Raw genomic sequence first — 24,827 nt, forward strand, 5'->3', positions numbered from 1 at the left:
TAAGGATAAAAAACATTTATTTGCATAAAATGAATAATATTATAATATATTCATTATTTGGAAGGAGAAAAAACAATTTCTAAATAATATTTATTGTTATTCATATGACGATCTTAAGTACAATTATCAATAATATTACACGGTGTATACAATTCAAAAAAATATCATCCAGTATACAGTAATGTTTTCTTAAATTTGTAATAAATGTATCTATGTATATATATATTTTATGTATGTATATATTTCAATGAATTTATTTTATTTTTTTTTGTAACTAACTACAGTAGGGTCGAAGGGAAGGTGTGAACATTCATACAAGACTTTGTAACGTGAATGCAACAAAATGCTGCAATGGTGTAGTTGACATAGTTTTTAATGCGGTGATAAGATATTAAAGATACAGAAGTGCAGAATTTATGTAAAAGATTATTTGTATAAATTAGTTATGAAATAGATTTTGTTTGTAAAATATTCGAGAAATTATTTTTTCAAGATTCTGTGTTTGAACAAATTATCGAATTATTGAAATGTTGAAATATCATTTTATTTATTAAAGGATAATATATATTCTGAACTGAATTACAGGAATATTGTTTCAATATTGAATTTATAGATATAAAATAGAAGGCATAAATCGTGAAACAGTGAAATTGAAAAGATATTTCAATAATTCAAAGTTTTAATAAGTGAATAAAAAAATAAAAGTGATATTAATAAAAAGCATGTATAAATCCAAAATGATAATAAATGAAAATATAAGATAATCACTACACCATTAATCCGTACAAGGACAAATTGTTCTTCGTCCTTGTTTTCTCTATTCACGGTCAGTTTGTACTTTTGTTCACACCTTCTTCTGTAAGGTGGTAAAGTATTTCTCTTATTTATTTTGAGGATTGTCTTCAGGTAAAAGTGTGGAAGGGAATAGTAAAATTGAGATTCGATTCCAGGATATTTTATGGTAAGTAGTGATAATTTATGTTAGGATGTTTTACTTCAGAGTTGTCTTCATGAAGGATGGTTTCTAAATCTTTGAAATGATTCTGTTTGTTATAAAGTTACGCCTGTCAATTAGTAATAGCAACTTTTATGATTTAAACCATTGTTAGATATTTCAAAACTTCCTTCTGTTATTAAACAAATCTCAAATTAACATATATGATAGGAAGGAAATATAATTATGGTGGAAAGCAAGGGAATGAAATTGTACAGGCATTCAAGGATCGAACAAGTCAATGAATGAACAAATAACGAACAATTTGTACTTATTCTTATAAAAATAAAATCTTTGAAATTGGAGGAAATTTATATAAGTGATATAAGATTTATTTATATTTATTTATAAACACTTAATAATTAAAATCGTAATTTTTGTAAGATCTTTGAGAGATTCTTATTTTACCATTTATATTTATGTATATTTTTACAATGTATTATAAAAAAATCTTAGTGTTAAAGGCAGTTTCAAGTCAATTTTTTTTATGTTTTAATTATAATTTCATAATTCATATTTTGAGTTTTATATATTCGAGAAATGTTTCAATTTGTGAGATAATCTTCTTTTTGTATTCGAGTTAAAATTTTAGATTTTCCTGCCAGAAAAAAATATAAAATTAATAAAATAAAAATTGTCAATCAAATCGACATGGTTGGTTTTAAGCTTAATTGAATTCTTATTGATTGTTTTGATTTCAATTAATTAAAAATAAGGTTTTGTTTTGACGGGAAACCTTAAAAAAAAACAATAAAAGCAAAACGGGACGGCTCATTCGTATTGGAATGTTGTAAATGCATGGATTATGATGGCAGACCACGATATTTGGAATCATATGTATATTTATGAGCACACTGGGTAATTCTAGGTTTGAAGTTGGATTTAGATCAGTTTGTGACTGGAATTTTCTAAAATTGAATGAGAACGTTCTTTTCAAACTCCGGAATTGATGATGTTCAACTTTCCACTGCTGAAGTTGATCCATTTTATAGTACTTTTGGGAATATGGTATAATTGATTCCTAGACATGGTTTTAAACGCTTTGTGTATTGTTTTTGGTTTCTTCACAGTTAAGTGAAGGATTTGAAAGCAATTGTAAAAAGCCCTGATTTTAAGGTTCTTACTATATCCTAGAGTTAATTTCGGATGGATATCACCGAAAGTTTCAAGTAAGCAGTTTTAATTCTTGAGCTCACGTAAAATATATAATTATAAAATGGTTTCATCAGCCGTTTGACATTATATTTTTCTGGTGGTATATAAATCAAGAATTCAGAAATAATTATTAAAATGAAACTTTCTTCTTGAAAACTTTCGATGAAATCCAATCAACGTCAAATTTTAAATATTGAAACTAAACACTCCTATGCAATCAATTATTAGTTTTTTTCCAATTAAAATACACTTTTGAGATTTCATATTCGCATCAATAAATCTTAAAAATCATTTAATATTTTATTTATATAAATTTATGATTTAAATAATTTTAAAATTTATAGGACAAACATGTCCTGGTATTTAATTGATATTTTTATACTGGAGTATTAGTTTTTAAGTCTTTTCCATTATGATGACCATTGGCAGCGGCTTTCTTCAATTCCGTTTTGATTGGTTGTTCCAGCTTGTCCTTAACCGGTGGTGTTTCATCGCCTGATTGTTGTGTTGTATCAATATGTTGTTCAGGATCGTATACTTCCTTTCCATCGAATTCGTCATTGAGATGAGGATTGATTTGAGCCTCTGAGTCAGGTCCGATGTCAGTATTCAGGGAAGCTCCTGTAATAACACAAACAACAACAAGAACTAACTTTCATGCTCAAATATTTTATATTCAAATCGTATTTACAAAAATATCAATGGAAACTCTTTTGGCTTTGGATTTGACTGTTATACGCAAATAAAGATATTTATCGTTAGTAGATAGAAAATTATTAATATTGTTGGTTGTTAGGACCGTCTCCTTCGGTTTTGATAGTTTTACTAATTTTATATTTAAATTAAAAAATACTAAAGCCGAATCTGACTTCAGTATGAAAATCATTTCTTTTCGAAGAAGGTTAGCTCTTGTCGTTGTTGTGTTTTTCAATGAACACTTAACGCTAATGCCGCAATCCGAACTCTGGCTTAAAACAAATACATTAAACAGAAAACGACACAAACCAGGCACAAAGAAAAGACAAGTCGAGATACGTTTTCCACTTTAACGAAATATTTTCTTTCAAGAACTCAAAGAAACCTGAAAAGTGCATGGTGCCAATATCTACATATCAAATGAGTGGAGTGTGTGAAATTGTGCACGGCCAGTGAGTGAATTCCTTGTTACTGACAAACTTCGCCCATTTAGTTTTATTTTTCAAAGAATTTACAATTCTAGATCAACGAACAGTTCGAGTATTAAGAGCTTGAAGGGCTGTTGCATCCTCGATGTTGTTCCTATCACGGGGATATCCTGGGTACTATTTTCAAAAGAGCTGAACTATTTTGGCGTCTTATTTACATACTCTCATCTGAAGTTGCACAAATGGTGATACTGCTCTCACCCCACCAAGCCAAGCCTGATCCATCTTCAATTACTGAATGCTAACTTCATCCATTTAAGTTTTGTTTCGTAAACAATAAATGATGGAAACCCCACAAAATTAATTAAATTCTGTATTCACACAGCATACAAGACGCAGTCATTCCACAGTCCCTTCATCTGTCTAGACGAATCCAAGTGTTCGAATAACAATTCTCAATCCTATCTTTGGCGCAATAATCCTCAATTCATCCTAATATCCCAACAACATCAATATTATCAACAACCCGAATTAATTATATCCAAATGCCCTCAACTGAATTCTTTATATTATGTCAGAGAAAAAAAAGATAAGTTCTATTTACTACATACCTCCGAAACACCATCGTCCTGTCGCTCGAGCGAAAACAATAAGGACAACAATAATGAGAAGAACAGCAACGGCTACAACTATTCCAATAATGGCACCGATATCCAAGCCACTGGAAGCAGGTGTATTCGATGAGCTGATTCGTACGATGTACTCCTGTTGGCCAAGTTCATTTGATGCTCTCAGCATATAGTCCTTAGTTGTATCTTCGAGAGTCAAGGAATCGATACTCAGAACAACGTTGTATTCGCCATTTCCAAGTTCAGCTGGTTCATATGCTTCGTATCGACCGTTTTGGGTTCCTTGTGGTATGACTACGCCGCTTACGGTCCATTCAACGCGTGGTCGGGGATTCGCTTGAATTGTGACATTGATAAGGGCTGTTCGGGTTAGTGTTACTCCGTAGACGGTTATTTCTTGTTGGGGAAGAGGAAGGTCTAAAAGAGACAAACATTTAATAAGGATTAATGAATGATTTAAAAATGGGATATGAGGAAGAGTTTGAACTGAACTGGTTCTCCCAAGGACTAACAACTACAATGAATGCAGCACTCTCAGGCTAATACGATAGTCCTCTTGCTGCAACTACTTATTTTGAACGACCCGAACGTCTAAGCAAACCCTTTCCAAGTTATATTTGCCACTTCAATACAACCAATTCAGAAATTATCTCCACTTTACACAACAACATATCTACTTACATTTGACAAGTAACTGTTGCTTAACCATATTTTCCTGTCCTCGGTCGGCAATATGAGATGTACGGCATACTAGGAATTTCCCATCATCGCTTGGTTGCAGTCTTCTCTTAATTTCCTGAACGCTTGTGAAGAGTTTACTTGTACCATCTGCAGCTGTTGTTTCAGCAGTTTCAGGAACACCGAGTCCTTCAAGAATCGGTTCATCGTTGAGGAACCATGAGATGTTAGCTGCTGGACGTCCATCACGTGATATACAACGAGCTTGGAGCGTTTCATCGGCTTCGAAGAAATTTCTTGGTGGTTTTGATATTACTTCCAGTTCAGGACGATGTGGTGGCACTGAAATGAAAAGGAAGATATTAGATTAATTAAGATTATAACAAATGTGATTTGGTAGATATAGATGTCAGAAAAAGTGGAATTTGGGGAGAATTTGATGGTTAATACACTACTACTACTTAGTACAAGTTGGTATTTTTTTTTATAGAACATAATCAACAATAGATCCTTGGTTTACTATACAAACCAGGCCAGTATTCAATCAGTAGCATTGCGCCCAGCAGAGCGTCCCTTCCTGTTTATTACACTAAACAAATGACTTTCACTGGAATATTTATTTTGATTTGTTATGCATTCCCAAATCTGGTGCCCAAAGAGAAGCGTACAGCAAAGCCTCTTCTTTTTAATCGCTACTTCCTTTACTGCGCCCAATGATGCCACTAATTCCTGAGCAAGTTGTACCATGAAATTGGAAAACCACCCGTAGAAAACGTAAGAGCTAGGAGCGGGAGAGAAAAGAGGTCTATCCGGTTGACTCGGACATATTCAGACCTACCATCGATGTTCATTTGGTCTGCATTCCGAATTAATGAAAGAATCAGTGGAAGCAACCAAAATCCCAGCAGGAAACGCTACTAGTTTACGTCAAGAGGCGACTACTGCGTAAAAATCACGTCCAATTTTATTAATTTTGAAACTAACTTCTTGGTAGCTCGTAATGATCTTTCAAATTAGGAAATGCATCAAACTGGCCAGACTGAAAGGTGTCATTAGCTAACAAATCCAAAAAGACGACTTCAAAAAAGTGTCAAACTGCAGAGTCCGCTGAGGATCGAATGTAAGACAGATGAGCTGTCTGAAACATTTATGACCCATATGACAATGAGACGTCAGGTCTTCTTCAAACTTATTTTTGTTCTACTGCATAGTCCCTTTATTAGTCAATATAGTTCTCCCAGTAATTCTTTCTTCCCTTTAACCCGTCAAAAATAAAGTTTAGTGTTTTTCAACGAAGTGGTTTTAGTTAGCTTGTCAGTCAGTAATACTCAGTCGGCTTCTGCATTGATTGTCATTTTTTTCAAAATAGTTGATTGACAGCTCTGCGGCTATCCCAGAAGACAATCACCATGACTTTACCAGCCGAAGGAATAACTTTTGCCTTTCTTAAGCTAGAAAGGAGTATTAATAACAATTTAAATAATTTCTGCAGTGCTAAATCACATTAAATGTCATTCAAACGCGATCCATGTTCAATAAAAAACCTCGGAGAAATGTTAGATAGTGCGACTCAGTAGACGGGGAAGGAAAGGTTCCTCATGCACAGACAGTGTTAGCACACGAATAAATTAGTCCGAGCGGCGCAAATACGTATCTGTACGTTAAATGTTGGCAGCCCCACTGGAAAAACAGAGGAATTTCCAAAAGCGTACAGTCAATTTTGCGGTTCATTTCAAGGTTCATCAAACGATTGTTTTATTTTCCTATATTTTATAATGTAAAGCGAAAATCTGCTATATCTTCATAAGACGCTGACAGAACTAAGTGCAAACCTGTTCTTTATGAGACCAGCGCACCTCCACATCGGCCCATGAATGTTGCCTTGCCAATCAAGAAGCTAATAAAACATGAAGAACGCACTGGCCCACCGCCGATGTCCAAAAATGAAGGTCCGTGAGAAGAAGTACATCTACCATAAGTTTCTCGACGATAAAACGCTAGCCAATTGGCAGACTTACAAGAATACCAACAGGAAGGCAAAAAAGCGATTGGCGTTGCTTGAAAAGTCCTCTATGTTGCATAATTTTGCTATGACGATGTAGGGCAAGACACTGATCTACGCTCGCAAAGAAGTAGCACTGTCAACGTGTCTTCCCGTATGTCACATTTTGGACCGATGTCATACAAATATTGTGAGGCGCTCCTCCTCGGCGTTACGTGGCCTACAAGATCAGGAGAGGCATACCTTTGCTACAAACGGATCTAGATAATGAGGACCAGATGGCGGGGTTAGCACTGCCTCCAATCAAAGGTTTTTAGTTGAGACTATCACATCTAATAATAATAATGCACCAGAGATTCGTCGAGCGTTTCCCGCAATTCGCGCACGTGACTGTGCAGTGAGTCGCAGACCAGTACCGCTTTATTACTCGCAGCGACAGAATCCCGGCCACCATCAGAGAACGTGTTCGACTTGAAGTCATCGGGGAAACTGGTGACCGAGAGTCGATGGGGGCAGAGGCGGCGGCATCAACAACACCACGCCGCACTGCAGGCAACAGGTTCAGTACTCGCCCAAGCACTCTTCTCCATCGTCCAGCTGAGGTTTCCGCTGAGGTTCGGGACGAATTCCAAAGAGCGTGTATAGAATTCTCGGATATGGATCCTTTGCATAGACCAGGCATTCCCAGGCTCTATGCATCTCCAGCAACTCCGGGAATTCTATCTCAAATCAATGAGATTGCATCTCGACTGTGTGCTGATATGTCGCTGCTGCAACTACAATCACTTGTGTATTGTGGTGCAATTGCGGCTATCAGATTGCACGGTCAGAAGATTCGCTTTCGTGTTGTTGGTTTGAGTGACAAAAGAGATCCATCATGGAAAATTCGTCTGGAACGTCGGCGGGACTCACTAAGGCAGGACATTGCTAGACTGATTCAGATCAGCACTGGCAATGCCAGCCGACGGGTGAGAAACAAAGTGCAGAGGGTTTACCGGAACTATGCCATCCCCTGTGAGACACCCGTTGTTGAAATTCTGGACACACTAAAACAGAAACTTTCTGTCATATGCAGTCGGTTACGGCGGTATGGCGAAAGTTATTCCAGACGTGTCCAGAATGCAACATACGCGAGGAACCAGCGGAGCTTTTTCAGATCTCTCAACGAATCCCAACAGAGCGCCCAGACAATACAGTTCTCGGTGACGGAAGCGAAAGAGTATTGGGGTGGACTTTGGGGGTTACCTGCCCAGCATGCCGAGCATGCTGAGTGGATCACCGCCGAAGGCACCCGCCATGTCAATACACCTGGCATGAATTTCGCGGATGTTACCGAAGAGGAAGTTCGACGAGCCATAAACAGCTCGAAGAACTGGAGGGGCCCAGGTCTGGATCGGGTGCAGAATTTCTGGTATAAGAAATTTACCAGCGTACACAGTCGGTTGGCACGCAGTATAAATGAGGTCATGAGTCGGCCGGAGGAATTTCCACCTTTCCTCACTGCGGGGATTACCTACCTTATCCCTAAGAAGGACACGGTGCAGGATCCCGCAGACACAAGACCGATCACTTGCTTACCAACCCTCTACAAATTCATCACGTCCATTATTAGTGGAAGGATCAATGCGCACCTCGAGACCAACAACATTCTGTCCGAGGAGCAGAAGGGCTGCCGAGTTGGGTCAAGGGGTTGCAAAGAGCAACTCATTATCGACTCGGTAGTTGTAGGACAAGCAACTAGAGGCCAAAGAAACCTCTTCAGTTGCTATATCGATTATGCCAAGGCTTTTGATAGCGTTCCGCATACCTGGCTAATCGACATCCTACATCTGTATCGCATTGATCCGAAACTAATAAAGTTTTTGGCGACAGTCATGGAAGGATGGCATACCACCTTATCAGTCCGTACATCTGAGGGTGTTAATACCTCAGAGCCTATCCGTATACGGAGGGGCATCTTCCAGGGGGATTCATTGAGTCCCCTTTGGTTTTGTATGGAACTGAACCCCCTTTCATGGCTACTGAATGATGCTAGAGGGCATGGTTTTGCAATAAAATATGGCCTACGTGCTAAGTGCGAACTGACACACTTGATGTACCTAGATGACATCAAGCTGTATGCTGGTACTGACAACCATCTTAGAAGTCTGTTGAGAATAATAGACATGTTCAGCCGTGATATTCGGATGGAGTTTGGATTAGACAAATGTCGAATCCAAGCCATCCGCAAAGATCATCACGAGCCGCATGCCGGACATAGCATTAGTGACCTCCACATCGAAGCTATGACCGAGACAGACTTCTACAAGTACCTAGGAATTCTGCAAGGAACCCATGCTCGAGTTGGTGATCTGAAGGAAGCTCTGCTGTCCGAATTCCTGCGACGTGTAAAGCTGGTGCTGAAATCGCATCTCTCGGGGAAGAATAAAATAAGCGCGTTGAATGTATTCGCTATCCCTTCACTGGCTTATGCATTCGGAATATTGCCGTGGACGAAGACCGACCTGGAAAACGTCCAACGGCGAATACGGACAACTATGTCCAAATTCCGAATGCATCACCCAAAGTCTGCCGTGGAGCGGATGAACCTGCCTCGTGACATCGGAGGTAGGGGCGTGGTTGACGTGGCGTCACAACATCATCGCCAAGTCGACTCGCTGCGCGCTTATTTTTACAGCAAAGAGCAGGCGAGTCCCTTGCATGCGGCTGTCTGTAAGGCAGACTGTGGACTGACTCCACTTAACTTGAAGAATCGATCTTTCAATCCTCTGAGTGGGGTGAAGTCGGACCAAGAGCGGATCGACGAATGAAAGTCGAAGGCAATGCACGGTAAACACGTGAATTGTCTTTAGCAGCCATTTGTCGATTTGCATCTGTCGAACAGATGGCTGTGTGCTGGGGAACTCTTTGCTGAGACGGAGGGGTTTATGTGTGCCATTCAGGATGGCGTGGTCGCCACCCGAGCTTATAAAAAGCTCATCATGAAAGAACGGGTGGAGAACGACCAGTGCAGAATGTGTGGTTCGGCGTTAGAGACGTTGGACCATCTCATTTCTGGCTGTACTGTTATGGCACCGGTGCAGTACATCACCAGGCATAATGCTGTATGTAAGGTTATCCATCAAAAACCTTGCATACAAGCATGGGCTGATCACGGGGACATGTCCGGTTTACCGATACGAGCCGCAAGCAGTACTTGATAGTTCTGCTTACAACATGTATTGGGACCGGCAAGTTCTGACTGATCGCCATACCGCACACAACAAGCCTGACGTACTGTTAGTTGACAAGACAGGTCGCTCCGCGTATATTATTGATGTTGCTATCCCCCATAATAGCAACATTGAACGGAAATACGTGGAGAAGAAGGTGAACTATGAGCCATTGGCTCGGAAAATCAAAGAAATTTGGCGTCTCGAGCGGGTGGTTGTAGTTCCCATAATATGTCAGCTACAGGTATTATACCTAAATCCCTCACGGCTTCCCTTGATGTCCTGGAACTTTCGCACAGTCTGGTTCAAACCATGCAGAAGTACACCATTCTGCATACGTGCTCGATGTTGCGGTTAGTACTCGACGGATTCTCCCACTGACCTACCACCGGCCACCACCACCAGTGCCCCTTTAGTTTTTAAGTAGGTGGGATCGTCCGAGCCTAAATGCTTGGCACTTAGTGCTAGTATTAGGTAAAATCCGGCATCTGCCGAGATTGTGATAACTCGGATATAATAATCGTTGGCGCAACAATCCATATTGGATCAAGGCCTTGAAGTGTGTTAGAGCACTTCATTCAAGACCGTAACGGTACACCACAGTACACTGTGGGAGGCAATGTGGTCAGCATTGCGCTCGCCCGAGATTATTACCCTGATTTGACTCAGGTACTCATTCACAGCTGAGTCGACTGGTGTCCGACATCCAATCACGATAACAAATTCCTCTGCCCCCAGCGAGATTTGAACCGCGACCTTCCGCTACGATAGCCCAGCGCTCTAACCACTTGAGTCACATATGAGAATGCGAAATGTGTTGCTGCCAGAGAAAGTTCAATCATTGATTTCGGGCTTGGGATAGGCTTCCTCCTGGCGGGGCATGATAGTTTGAATGAGTTTCTCTTCTTATGGATCCTTTCCTCTAGTCAGTGTTGTCTCTTGTGTGGTGCAGATTCAGAGCACTGATTTCATATCCTCTGTGTGTGTTCGCGTAATGAAGTGATTTGTTAGCAATGACGACGGCTGATGGGATTCTTTGACGATGATCAACCTGTAGTGCGATGAGCTAATGGCCATAGTCACCATAGTGGACAACCACCAGTTCAGGTTGCTTTGTGCCAGTGTCTTATGGGTTGTGTTCGTTGCAGAGCAGTAGTTAACTGGTGGAAAGGTTTCGTTATGGTTGTCCGCATCGGGCTGATTCCAGTCAAGCCGCTGGTGTGTGTGTTCAACAAGCTTGAGGAATGCTATCAGACCTGAGTCTGCAAGGGATTCATCGGAAGTGCTTCTCCCAACGAAGCCTCACAGAATATTTAATGATACCATGGGAACCGGAATGGTCCTCTCAGAGAATATTCTCCAGAGGAATTCCTGGAAGTTGCGATTTTGGCCTGCTTATTTGGCCCCGTTGTGGCAGTTTCATGGTGATTGTGGTTATGTCCATATCTCGGGCAGAGATTGTTGACGCTCAAATTTGGAGATGCGTTGTACAACTCCGGCTCCATACACCTTAGTTGCGGTGGAGATGTTCAATAGGCCTCGCATCCGATAGTATGAATCCTGAGCTTGCGCTCAATAAAAACTCGTACCGCGGATTGTGGTCTCCAAACTAATCCGTATCCAAAGAGGACCGTGGGAGCATGCATGCATGGCACACCGAATTTGAGGAAGTAATCAGACGAATGAGATCGGAGAAAGCAACATGACCTGATGGCATTACAGCTGAGCTCTAAAAAACGAAATGCTGGTACCCAACGCTGTGGCTCAATATGTTCTTCAATCGGGTTATTGAGGGAGGTAAACCCCTATTTGATTGTCACGAAAGATTAACCATCCCAATATGGAAAAATGAAAGCAATGCAGAGAATATTCAAATTACCGTCCATTCCGGTTGCAGTCCCATAGCTTGAAGACTTTTGAATGCATTTTTGACGTTCTTCAAATTACAGTAAACCAAGCCGAGTTTGTCGAGAACTGCGAAGCTTCTGGTGCAATACATGCAGCATGGTGGCTCATTTAGAACGAACGTTGGTACCACCGCACTCTCTATCTTGCAATTCTGGATCTAGAGAAGGTATTTAACCGCAACCCACACAAACTTATCTGGCCTGCTCTACGGCAGCACCTAGGAATTCGTGCGCTGGGTTAAATTGTTCTATCACGAATGCAAGAGTAAAGTTCCATCCCAGGTAGGTATACCAACCCTGGTTCGGTTCTGTGTCAGCATACATTAAGGAAAGTCCGTTTGTTTTTTGATTGATTTTTTTGGCCTTCAGCCTTATTCCAAATCCAGAACCATTCGTCCAAATTTCAAGACTCTGTGACAAAGCAAGCTGACCTCATTAGAGTAGGCCAGATGTTTGAGGATAAATGTCATATTTCATTTAACCGATTTACATTCTCCAGAATAGGCAAAATATCACTGAAAACGAGAAGAAATACTGGACTCGACTGTGGACTTCAAAATCTTCTGAAATGCCAATATCATATTTTTGTCGCTATTAGACTGCTCTTCTTTGGGATCCCAAAGATCATCCCCTTTTTTCGTTACACTGCAATAGATAGTAAATTCTAGGATTCTTGGGTAGATGAAAGTAACAATTCTTTAGAAATCCCAAGCGCTGTAGTAAGTAGCTCTGCAGGGAGAACTTCAGGCCCTTTTCTTTGTTTGAATGCAGGAGCAGTTCGTATTGGTAAGTAACGACGATTATCTGTTTCATCCATTCTTAGGTGTTATTGAGCGATATACTCTTAATATCCTTGAACGAGCCACGATTTCTTTCATGGTACGATGTGTTGTGCCAAAATCATTAGTTACGGTAACTCCTGCCCTCTAGCCAGCATAACGCGAATTTACAGCGGCACATCAAAAGCAAGAACCGCGACTGCATTGCTGATGATGAAACCGCCTCCGCCGATGCACGGTACCGCCACCGACACGCTGGTGACCTGTACTGGCGTTGACGCAGCTGGCGGGCTGGCACCGGACACAAAAGGCCACTTTAATAACTTGCGATGGTTCACTGTGTTCGTGGTCCTTGCCTATTGTCCTCCTCGGTCTTCGGACAGCTCACCGAGAGGAGTTCGCGGCCAGCCCCGCCGAGATGGTGCATAAGGAGAATCTGCGACTCCCCGCCGACCCTGTGCTGGATATCAAAGCAGGGTTAAGTGACTCCAGCGTGCTGCGCCTGCTCAGGGAATCGGTTTCGAAACTGCAGCCGACTTCACTTTTCCGACACACATCACCGGAATTAAACACCCCCAAGGACCTCGAGATATGTTCGCAAATCCTAGAAGATTTTGCCAAGCTGTCTAAACAAGCTTCTGTTACACCGAACTTCGGTGAACCAGGAAAAACTGCATGTATGTAGCATACAATATGCCAGTGAAAAGGTTGATCTGTATCAACTGAAATATTGCTTTGGCTCTCTTGCTATCCCTACGGACATTGGATTCTAAACTTGTTATATGAGTGTAGTAGTCGATAACTCCCTAATTTAAAATGGCCTTACTCCCGTTTTGTTCAATTTGTCCACCCCTAACCTACATGCTATTGTGGACGACTCAAAGGCAGTCATTCAATTTTCTGCCGATTTCCTCATTATCTCGCCTGGGAAAACCAGGGAAATGTCAACCAGCAACTTTTAACTTGATACTTGCCATCGTCGAGGTTATGAGTGAACCTACCCCCAAGCACCGTAGGCAACAAATTAAAAGCTTTCAACAGGAAAGGCTTTGAGAGTATTTATCTAAACTTTGCAGTTGAAAATGAACGCACTGGCTGCCTCAGAGCTTTTGGAGACCATTCTTCACCAGGTCTACCAAACCACACTGGAACACAAGCGACGCTGTCGTTTTCTTGATGTCATGGGAATATATGGGAATCTTGGTGAAGCTTCGATCCAAATGGCTGAGGTAGCGGCGCCAAATTTGCAATCCAAACAACAAAGAGTCGACATTTTCGAAGAATTGACGATTTAACCGATAATTTGGGAGTGTGTGAACCATCGTATCTCAATTACCCACCCATTTAGCTGCACAATTTCATGTCATTCTTGACGATTCCCACCTTGATGAAGTTGAGCTAATTTGAGTTCCAGTTCACAAAGGAGCTCCAATTAATGAATTGACACACAAGGTTGCCAAAAGAACGAACCTAGCTGGTACATCCACAAACTTCTCACTGAAAAGGTCACGAGTGCCTGGAATGATCCCACAAACTTCTCACTAAAAAGATCATGAGTGCCTGGAATGAAGAATAAAGCAAACCCTTAAGACAAAATGAAACTTTTTGCTCAATATCCTTCCCCAAATTTCAACCAAGCCCTGGTTCTCAACGGGAGAACTAAAACCTGAAACTACCAAATTGATTAGCCGCTTTGTCATCAGCTACATCTTGAATAAGGCCTTGTCGGAGACAAGGATAGATACCTCATCCACTGACCGCTGAGACTCATCGCGCCAATGAGCCCTCGGTTAACCGGTACTATTATCTTGATTTGATTCAGGTACTTTCAAAACTAATTAGAGTAGTATCTGACATCCAATTTGCGAGACAAATAACTTTGACACCTCTAAGTTTTCAACCAAGACCTTCCATTGCTTCTTTGGAACCAAAATGTATACACTTCTATATTCGCTCTCACTTGCCAATATCCAATCTAAACCCTCCAATATATTTAAATGTCAAATGTCAATCACCACTAAATATAAGTGTCACAAGCATGTTTTTAACTTTTTACTGTGTCACAAAGGACACGTGAACATTTGCAATGATAAAAAATTCCTTGTTGACTCTAGCCTTCATCTCAACTGTGCACGTTTTAAAGGGAACAAAGACGAGTCTAGGAGAATATCCATTTATGGTGAGGGAGTTCCTATTAAGTCAGGACTTTTACTAGTTTAATTTCCTGGAATAATGTTCAACTAGGTAATACTCCAGGACGTCTGCAATGCATCTGTATGCAGTGGCACTTTAATATCACTAAAGCACGGACTAACGACTGGGCACTGTTGTGAAATTTTTTTACCGGTAATGAAACAGATTCAGATTTCCCTTTACTCTTGGCTATAAGAAAAATCATTTCAAAAGCTCTCAGTCAGACAGGATACTTTTCGGAATAATGATCAGTATGTCTTTCGAAAAAATATCTAATTTTAGAGGACTAATGAGACAGTTGAGATGGTGTTGAGAGTATCTAAATGAAATATTTCTATGAATAAACTGTGTTCGATTTTCCGACAGGTTTACGTAATAGCCGGAGATTATACAACACCATCTAAAGCAAGTGATTCTCGAGACACGAGGAAAATTATGTTTACTGTTATCCACCCGAAGTATCGCAAGGCATTTATTAAGACGTTAGATGTAGATGTTGCTGTGTTTAAGGTAGAGCTTGCTATAAAAGGTGATTCTTAATCAATCCTCGTTATTCAAATTTCCAGGTACGGACTCCTTTCAACCAATCCACAAACCTTGCACCAATAGCTATTAGCGTACTTTTTCCCTCGAGGCATGAAAAATGCAGGGCATTGGCATGGACATCAGTGGTAAGTCCATAGACTGAGATACGAGACTTAAGTCCTTATTGATTTCAAAGTAAATTTACCATTGAAAATAAACTCTATTTGAACTCATGTATCCTAAGTTTGAGCCATCTTTTTGGAACCATGTTGCTTGTAGGGTTCAATGATCCTCAACGGGGGGTTGACTAATGTTTTCGGCGCCGATCGTTGCGACTACTTAAAAACACAAATTGGATTATTACCACTCTTGCCGCAGCTTCTCCACTTTCGCATATCGAAATTTTCTTTAAAAATCACATCGGCTCGTGCCGGGGGTCTGAATTAGAAGAACGACCTCGTGCCAAGCCGTCAGTCGCGGCGGCGACAATGCAGTGCGACGGCGGCAGTACAGTGCGTGGGGTGGAGGTGAATTCACCACGGCAATGCAGTTGAGGTTCATGCCTCCGATGTGCCGCCACATGTTCGTGGACGGGGCATATTTTTTATTTTACCTAATTATGGCCAATTAAAAAAGAATAATTTTCTAGGGACTCGAATCCACCGGACAAGAACTTCATTATGAAGATGTTAAAATTGAAGGAGCTTTGATTCTTCCTCAATCAATAATTCTCCGAACCAGTTGCAGTTGTTTTAATATGCCTCGTCAGGGAAACCACCCCATTCCTAGTGTAACAGATACCTCATCCCCAGAAAGCTTTATGGTGGTAACTACAAATTTTATTATTTCCTTTTTAGATAAAACTCGGGGGTCCGTTGATATGCAAATATTCGAAGCTTGAATTTATCGGAACTTTGGTAGCTACCAAGGGACCGTCGGCCTTCTTTCTGAGTTTGGCATCACATAAAATTTGGATAAAGATGGTTATGGACTGGAATGGCAATGGTTCGCCTCCATTGGCAAGTGTCAGGTAAATTTGGAAATTGGGATTTTGAATAGTTTTATATTTATAGTATCATGTTTTGGAATGTACCGGTCGAAATATTTTACTAAGCCTACTCCGATTATATGATTTCCACAAAATATTAAATCAATTTTAGCTGTTTTGATCATATGATGCTCTTTTTTTCAGTCAAAGAATCCACGGTTCGTTATTTGTGATCTTCATTATCGAACTAGCGAGAATCAGTAACATATTCAAATTATTCAGAAATATTTTATTCAAAACATAATACTACGTTATATTGAAGTATTTATTGTAATTTTTTTTTTAAAAAAAACCTACATTTTTCTTTTTAAACTTCGTTTTATGCGTGGGGGAGAGGAAGAGTCTTTGATTGATGATAATGATTAAATCCATTTCAACTAAGTAAACAAATTTTTCTTGAATGCATTTAGTATTCTATTCTTTCCATAAACAATTGCTGTTTGTGCTTCTTCAGATGAACTATTACTAATAAGCGGCCTTGGAGAGGTGCTGACATAACCCCAAGCCAAGGTGGAGAAGCATACGTCGACTGAGGTAAAACTCTGGAGCAGCCAGTTCAGGCGCACTTCTCCAACAGAGAAGAGGAATGTGAGTCAGAGCCTTGCAGGACGATATGCAGTCACAGTCGTGCGAGACTATCAAATCGGCAAGAACCGAGGATATAATCGGCTGGGCTATAAGCACCTTCATCATCATCATCATCAACGGCGCAACAAACGGAATCCGGTCTAGGCCTGCCTTTACAAGGCACTCCAGACATCCCGGATCCGCAAAGAGGTCCACCAATTCGATATTCTCAAAAGCTGACTGGCGGCCTGACCTGCGCCATCGTTCCATCTCAGACAGGGTCCGCCTCGTTTTCTTTTTCTACCATAGATTTTGCCGTTATAGACTTTCCGGGTCGGATCACCCTCATCCATACGAATTAAGTGACCCGCCCACCGTAACCTGTTGAGCCGGATTTTATCCACAACCTGACGGCCATGGTATCAGTCATAGATTTCGTCGTTATATAGGCTACGGAATCGTCCATCTTAATTTAGCGGACCAAAAATTTTTCGGAGTTCGTTCAAGAGTTCGTAATTCTTCTTGCAAAGGACTCAAGTCTCCGAGAAATACATGAGCACTGACAAGATCCTAGTACAGTAAGACTTTTGACCCTGAGTCGTTTCGAGCGGAAAAGTTTTTGGAAGCTGAAATAGGGTCTGTTGGCTGAAAACAACCGCGCGCGGATTTTATCATCGTAGCTGTTATCGGTTGTGATTTTCGACCCTAGATAGAAGAAATTATCAACGGTCTCAAAGTTTTAGTCTCCTGTCTTTATTCTTCCTGTTTGACCAGTGCGGTTTGTTGTTGTTGGTTGATTCGTCTTCGGTGCTGACGTTGCCACCATTTACTCTGTCTTGCCTTCAATGAAGTGCAGCCCAAGATCTCGCAGTGAGTGCCGCCTGCTCGATCTGGATGAAGGCAGTTTGTACGTCTCGGGTGGTTCTTCCCATGATGTCGATATCGTCAGCATAGGCCAGCAGTTGGGTGGACTTAAAGAGAATCGTACCCCTCGCATTTACCTCAGCATCCCGGATCACTTTCTTTAGGGCCAGGTTAAAGAGGACGCATGATAAGGCATCCCCTTTGCGGTAGACCGTTGTTGATGTCTAATGATCTTGAGAGTGATCCTCTTGCTTTTATCTGACCTCGCACATTGGTCAGGGTCAGCCTAGTCGGTCTTATCAATTTCGCCGGATACCAAATTCTCTCATGGCCGTGTACAGTTTTACCTTGGCTATGCTATCTTAGGCGGCTTTAAAGTCGATGAATAGATGGTGCAACTGGTGTCCATATTCCAACAGTTTTTCCATGGCTTGCCGCACAGAGAAAATCGATGTGTTGCTGGCTTGTCTGGAGTGAAACCTCTTTGATATGTGCCGATGATGTTCTGGGCGTATGGGGCTATCCGGCCCAGCAAGATAGCGAAGAATATCTTACAGATAATACTCAGCAACGTGATACCTCTATAATTGTTGCATTGTGTAATATCTCCCTTTTTATGTATGAAGCAGATAATGCCTCGTTTCCAGTCGCCAGGCATTGATTCGCTGTCCCATATCTTGAACACAAGTTGATGAACCACTTGATGTAATTGGTCGCCTCCATATTTAACTAATTCGGTTGTAATTCCGTAGGCTCCTGACGACTTATGATTTTTAAGCCGATTGATTTCACGGACTGTTTCTCCTATATTTGTCTGTCGTCTTCAGTTGGCGGGACTTCCAACTCGCTGATGTTCCGGTTGTTCACTAGCTCATCAAAATAGTCAACCCATCGCTCCAATATGCCCATCCTGTCGGAAATCAGATTTCCCTCTTTGTCTCGGCAGGATAAACATCGAGGTGTTTAAGGCTTCATCCTGCTGACTTTTTGGTAAAACTTGTGCGGCTGGTGCGGTTGTTCCCTGTACTTTTCGAATTCACAGACTTGTTGGTTCTCGCAGGCTTCCTTTTTCCGTCTGTGAAGTCGCCGCTCAACGGAGTTCGTGATAAGTCATTTGATGCTTCTTCTCCAGGATCTCTGTTGACTGCGGTTATTGCGGCATCCATTTCCCTCTTATAGGTGCCGCAGAGGGCTGTGTTGTGAATGGCTTCAGTATTCACTATCACCTGATTGTCAGAAGGGATTCTAGGTGGTATTGTTATTCGAGCTCGGATCACCATGCCAACGAGATAGTGGTCCGAGTCTATATTGGCCCCCTATATGTTCTGACATTCATCAAGGCTGGGAGGTGGCGGCGTTCGATCAATACGTGGTCAATTTGGTTGAAAGTAGTCCCGTCTGGAGAGGCCCACGTATGTTTGTGGACCGCTTTCCGCTCAAACCGGGTACGTCCAACAACCATTTCGTGCGATACTGCTAACTGAATAATGCGCAGTCCATTATCATTGGGGGCTATATCCCTACTTGACTGTTGGAATCTCAAAGCATAATTTTGATATCATACTTGGGACAGACTTCGAAAGTCCGCTCAACCGCCTCGTAGAAGGTATCCTTCTCCGACTCTGCAGTCTCCTCTGTAGGGGCGTGAACTTTTATGAGGGTTATATTTCTAAACTTATCTCGTAAACGCAGAGTGCATAGCCTTTTGCTTACATAAGTCGTATATAAGTATATATAAGTCGATAACAGCAGGTTTCATTTTTTGGCTGACTAAGAAACCTACTCCGAGCACATGGTTTACTAGATGAGCACTATAATATATGGTGTAGCGGTCCCTGTCCATCGCATCTCTTGCAATGCTGTCAGCCTTATATTGGGACAGGGTATCGGTTAGCTGCTCAGCAACTTCATCTCTGTCCGGGAAGCGAACGTTCCATGAGAAAATGCGCGAATTTTTAGACCGTTGTCGTTGCCGGGTTCGTCGTTGTAAAATCCATTCTGTCCGAGGCTCCTTTTGTGGCTTCGTATCATCGGTTTTCCGTATAGGGTTGTCAGCCTTACCCAACCCCCAACCTGAAGGACCAGTTGGTACATTTTGTCCCGTTTTTAGGCGCTGGAGACCCGCCTTCATCCTTCTCCGTCTGCAGTTTTTCATAAAGAAAGAACTCCCAGCGGTCACCACGTGGAAGTGGAGATAGGGTTTGGTAGTAGAGCTGTTGGTGTTGGTTCAGCAGGCATTTCCCAGGTTTTATGCTCAATCGTGGGTACCAATCCACGTTTCGCCCTGCGACCTATACTACCCTTTCACCGACACTTTCACTGGATATAAATTTCCGAGCCCAGATGGCATAATGCCAGCCATGCTACAGAAGAAAAGGTTAGGTCGTGGCTTGTCGAGATTTACCGGAACTGTATCTCTTTGGGCTACGTACCAGAGTCTTTGAGACGCGCACGTTTGGTTTTCATACTGAAACCGGGCAGACGCCGCCATGAATCCCCAAAGGACTTTCGACCCTAGAGCGTGCCCCCGACATCCATATATCCACATAAAGACGGTAATAGAGAGAATGCCTGTAAGTCCCAGCACACCTACATCAAAGGCCAATCCACAGAAAAAACTCTCCACGAGGTAATTGGCACAGTTGAGTAGCCACTACAGTACAAGTAGTACACTCGAGCTGCTTTCCTAGGAATTGAGGGAGCATTCAACAATGTCAGTACCAACGTCATTCAAGAAGACGTGACTAGTATTGGATTGGAGGGGTCTCTGACATATTGGATAATATCTTAGCACTACAGGATAATCTTGCCTAATATGGGAGGTAGTCACTTGCGTGCCATTTCTCTAGTGCTCTGGTTGATAGTGATAGACGAAATTATACGGATATATGACAGGATCTGGATGAAAGTAGCAAATGTTTCCCTCCATTACAGATGAAATCATGGAAGGAGCGTTGGGAAAGGTATGCCCGTGGACCGTAAGATGCGGAGTGGGCATAAATACAACCAAAACCAAACTGATGCTATGCACCACCAAGCCATGGGTACCCAAATTCTTCTTCTTTCCTCCAATGTAAAGTATATGGGTGTAAACCGTGATCCGGACTTAACTTGGAGATTGAAGATAGAAATGTGAGTTAAGAAGGCCTGTCTAGCCTTCAATGCCTGGAAAAGAACCTTTACAAAGAAAACGGGTCTCCAGGCGAGGATGTACACAGCCGTATTCCATCCTAACGTACCGTTGTAATAGCTGTCCGGCAGATGCCCCCAATGTACTCCCTCCATCTGATAATTGCTCCAGGCCCTAGGCATAACCAGCCATTCTGACCGACAAACAACGGGCTATTGAGGTCTTGTACTGATAGAGCAATGTGATAAGGTGCTAAACATTTTGGCTTTCCGGTCATAGAAAGATAGAGGGGAATGGACAGGCGGGGCTCTGCTCTTGGCGGTCCTGCGGGGCGCACAGTCCTTGTCCCGCTGGCGACTATTAAACGTGGAATCTATTCGCACTTCTTAACAGCCGCTAACCACAGATGGAAAAGATTCACCACCTGTACCAAGTTAACGAGGATTTGGCCCGTTTTAACAATACCCGATCGCGAGAACTCTTGTGGCAGACGCGTTCAAATGCAGACTACGGCGGTCTAAATGGGGCACTGACCTCTAAACTCGGCCCAGTCTATAATTCGCATTGCCGAAGCTGCGGAAAAGAGGGGGAATCCCTCAGGCACTTCCTTTGATATTTACCAGCTTCAATTATAACCAAACTACGGACACCATATGCACAAATTCTTTGAGGGCCTCAAAGAGATCTTTGGCTCAAAACGGGAGAGCGTGAATGCTACGAGCTGTCTCTAAAAATTTGAAGCGGCTGGACTCTGCCTTCTCGCTCTTATCACAGCAGTCATGGTCTTTGGAATTTATGATTCTGCATTGAATGGGCAGAGAATCGAAGGCGTGGATCAATTTTTATATCTAGGATGTGTGGTTTCTTCCGTAGCGGAAATGATCGGAAGGCGGAGGTGGCAGTGGATAAGTCACACATTAGGATGGGGCGACAACTACATTGCTGGCTTCACGATGTAGTGGAATGCACTCTCCCAAGAAGGTCGATTAGTGGGCCGCCCAAGAGCACTTGGCATCTCGGAAATTCATAGGCGGAGTTGAAGTGCATTTCACGGATTGCACGGATGTAGTTGGCGCGCTATATACTTCACCAAAGGGTAAATGTCAACCATTGTTTACGTTGAGGTGAAAAACCTGTCATAAAGCCAGTTTGTTTTATTTTTGCTGTTTTGTACATATTATTATCCATTATTCTCCAAAAAAAAAAAAAATACCCGAAAAATATATACTTACATGCAACCGTAAGTTCGATCTGTCCTTCAATTTCATCACCTTCAATACCCAAAAAGCATTTGGCCTGTCCATGATTTTGAGGGATAACTCGATCAATTGTTACACCACATTGCCCCGCCGCCAATCCTTGTCCAAAATACGAATATCCTGGGGTTTTTGATGGCCACGTTTCTGACAAAACTAGAACTTGCGATGCTCCAGGTACTATGAATCGACAATAGTTGATTTTATTTCCGGAGCGGCATAGCAAGGATGTTTTTTCGCCTTCAGTTAAGGTGACTTGCTTTGGATCAACATCTATTTGGGCATATGTTAAGGTTCCTGAAAATGAATACAAAAGGAAATGTTAGAATAAATGAATTATGATATACACACTCTACGGTAGAAACCGTAGATCAAAAATACTTAAGATCATCATCATCAATAAAAGGCCGTGAAGACAGAGGGAAGGTCGTTGATGAAGAATAGAAATATTGGTGGACCTAGAATGGAACCTTGTAGTACATCAGAGGCGGCGACAAAGGAAAGGAACATGAAACCATCAAAAGAAACATTCCAAGAACAGTTAGACCAATTGGAGGTAAGCCATGTATTCGCTGCAGGGGAATGTTAAGGGTATCGAGTCTGGACAGAAGCACCACATGATTAACTGCACCAAACTCATCATGGAGGCCCTTGTAGAGGACATGCGATTCTTCTTGAGAATCTAGATATCTGGCCACGAAGTAGATCTATTCTAGGAAAGTAGTAGTTAGGGGGGAAGGTAAGTATCAATGGCTGCCCCGAGGAATGGCTGTGATGCGCGTTTTTACATCACGGACTCCTAAGACCATGGCTACTGTGGGAAGAACAAGGGAGCATAATCCAGTCGATTTAGATCTCCAGAGCCGACTCGAAGCATTGATGAAAGATAGAAGCACATGCTCCAGCTAGAGATCTCTTGGAGGTGTCCAAAAATTTGTTCATATAGTATCTGAAGCCTAGTTTCAGCTAGATCTAGACAATCAAAAAGGAAGTTCTTCATGGTTTCTCCTCCATCTCCGCAACGTCGTCAACGCAAATTTTAGGATATGCCGAGTTTGACGGAATGGCCTTTTAAAGCCCATTGTCCCGCGTAAGCTGCCTAGTCTTGTACGTATTTTCCCGTCTATCCCAAAAGCTCTCAGTATAAGGACATATCCTCCTTGAATTGGGCCAGGCGATTCGCCGTCTGAAATCAGAGGCGATCAAGTAATGGAGATAGATTCCATCCTTTTTATTAACCAGCAGGACGTCGACTGCGCCCAATGAGGAACTGTCTAGATCAGAGTCACGCCTGGTCAGCCCGATGGCCTCCTCATTACCCTCTACGTTCCTATGACTGCGAACCCAGTGGGGGATGACTTTAAGCATGCCGATCAGTTTTTTCAGCGCTTCCTTCACTGCCCCATCAATCAGGACGATGTCACAACTGAGTGCAGAGCCTTAATGGCTGCTTACCTGTCGGTCAGAATTACTATATTACTCTTGGGTTTCGGATTATGCCTCAACTATTGATCGACTTCCAAGTATCGGCAGATTTCCCGGTGTGTCATAATACTGCAACACGTCGCTGGTACTCCACCCTGTCCTGGTTGGAAAGCCTAAGCAAAATTCCGTATAAAGCTCGGTTTGCCTGTAGTCCGTTGGGAATTCCCAGAGTTCCTGAAGTACTTCATTCGGGATGTTTCTATGGTCATAAAACTGCACTCGCCAACGTCCAGATCCTCATAGTCCGATAGTAATGCAGGGCACAGTGTATTTAATTTGGAGGCTCATGTGGAGTGGGTACAGAAGTAAGTTGAGGGCATCTACCGAGCAAGAATGCAGAGCTCTAGTTGCTCTGCGTACGCGATTGAATCCTTTCAAGCTTCGTGCTATTATAGTTTTGCCATCACAAAATAGAGGCGTACGTTGAGATTGGACGGATCATAGTCGTATGCATCCAGAAAATCATCTTCGGTCCACGACTCTACTTCCTCACAAACTCTCTTTTGCATGCCTTCCTAGCCCTCAGTTCTATGTTTTTCAATTTAACTTAGGATCTAGAATCACACCAGCAACTTTACAGTGAAGAGTGTATATTTTTGTTTATTTTATCACCGGGGGAGGAGGGGATTTTGTTATCTTTGGCTTTGTAATAAATAGCAATAACTCCGCTTTGATTGGATTGAATTTATGGCAAGCTCGTTGCAATCTACATGCACAACTCTGCCAACGCCTCCTGCGTGATTTCACTCAAAATGGAGGGAAATATCCCTGACACCAATAGTCGTCAGTATACGTTACCACCTTCATCCCATTCCTATCCAATACGGTTAGAAGGAGTGAAGTGACGTTTCACAAAGCCGTGCTGCTCGCCAGCTAATCAAAGCATGCAGTTAACCGGTCCTTGATATATTTCTCAAGGAGTTTGGAAGAGGAAGGGAAGAGGGAAGCAGGACAATAATTCAGGGCCCCGATTAAAATACTTTTTTTTGTGGATGTTATCCAGGTCGTTGGCCATATTCTGAAGACCCTATTTGATGGCCGAGTTGCGGGAACGGATGGAAAGATGTAAGAACCGCTCTATTGATCACTGCAAATGATGGCAAGCATGAGGCGCTAGAGCTTCGATACCGTGAGAAATCTTGTGACCCTCATTGTTACTCGAAGGGTCCAAAATTTCGTTAACACCTGTCCCAGCCATATGATTAAGGATCTTTATTCTGACACAATCTGGAGCGAAGAACTGTGTCGGTAGGCGTATGAAGTGCAAGTGTGCGTGTTA

The 24,827-nt window shown here is 42.1% G+C and overlaps 2 protein-coding genes across 7 annotated transcripts in view; one reads left to right on the top strand and one right to left on the bottom strand.

Annotated features, from left to right (window-relative positions):
• Positions 1-24,827, bottom strand: part of LOC119648657 (fasciclin-3) — a 297,763-nt gene that overhangs the window by 16,505 nt on the left and 256,431 nt on the right. For 4 of the 5 annotated variants that reach the window (XM_038050470.1, XM_038050454.1, XM_038050446.1 and 1 more), the window contains exons 2-4: positions 22,040-22,360; positions 4,584-4,922; positions 3,885-4,319 (exon numbers count right to left, since the gene is read on the bottom strand). In XM_038050470.1, coding sequence (XP_037906398.1) covers positions 3,885-4,319; positions 4,584-4,922; positions 22,040-22,360 — 1,095 coding nt within the window. Of the gene's footprint in view, positions 1-4; positions 2,771-3,884; positions 4,320-4,583; positions 4,923-22,039; positions 22,361-24,827 lie in introns of those variants that run through there. The other variant, XM_038050462.1, reaches the window with a different exon arrangement.
• On the top strand, positions 14,504-16,563 carry LOC119648682 (serine protease VLSP-1-like). Of its 2 annotated transcripts, XM_038050482.1 has the most exons (7): positions 14,504-14,659; positions 14,725-14,826; positions 15,040-15,183; positions 15,240-15,344; positions 15,848-15,988; positions 16,056-16,228; positions 16,391-16,554. In XM_038050482.1, the coding sequence occupies exons 1-7, from the start codon at positions 14,567-14,569 to the stop codon at positions 16,488-16,490; spliced, it is 858 nt and encodes a 285-aa protein (XP_037906410.1). In that variant the 5' UTR covers positions 14,504-14,566; the 3' UTR covers positions 16,491-16,554. The 2 variants fall into 2 exon arrangements, with proteins under 2 accessions (XP_037906410.1, XP_037906418.1); XM_038050490.1 differs by lacking the exon at positions 15,848-15,988 and having other exon boundaries at positions 16,391-16,563.

Source organism: Hermetia illucens, chromosome 1 (genome assembly GCF_905115235.1).
Source record: "Hermetia illucens chromosome 1, iHerIll2.2.curated.20191125, whole genome shotgun sequence".
NCBI lineage: Eukaryota > Metazoa > Arthropoda > Insecta > Diptera > Stratiomyidae > Hermetia > Hermetia illucens.

Coding starts and splice junctions, on each gene's coding strand:
- LOC119648682 (XM_038050482.1), top strand. CDS start 14,567: ATGATAAAAAATTCCTTGTTGACTCTAGCCTTCATCTCAACTGTGCAC. Junction 14,827..15,039: donor GTTGTGAAATTTTTTTACCG/GTAATGAAACAG, acceptor ATTTTCCGACAG/GTTTACGTAATAGCCGGAGA. Junction 15,345..15,847: donor CATTGGCATGGACATCAGTG/GTAAGTCCATAG, acceptor ATAATTTTCTAG/GGACTCGAATCCACCGGACA.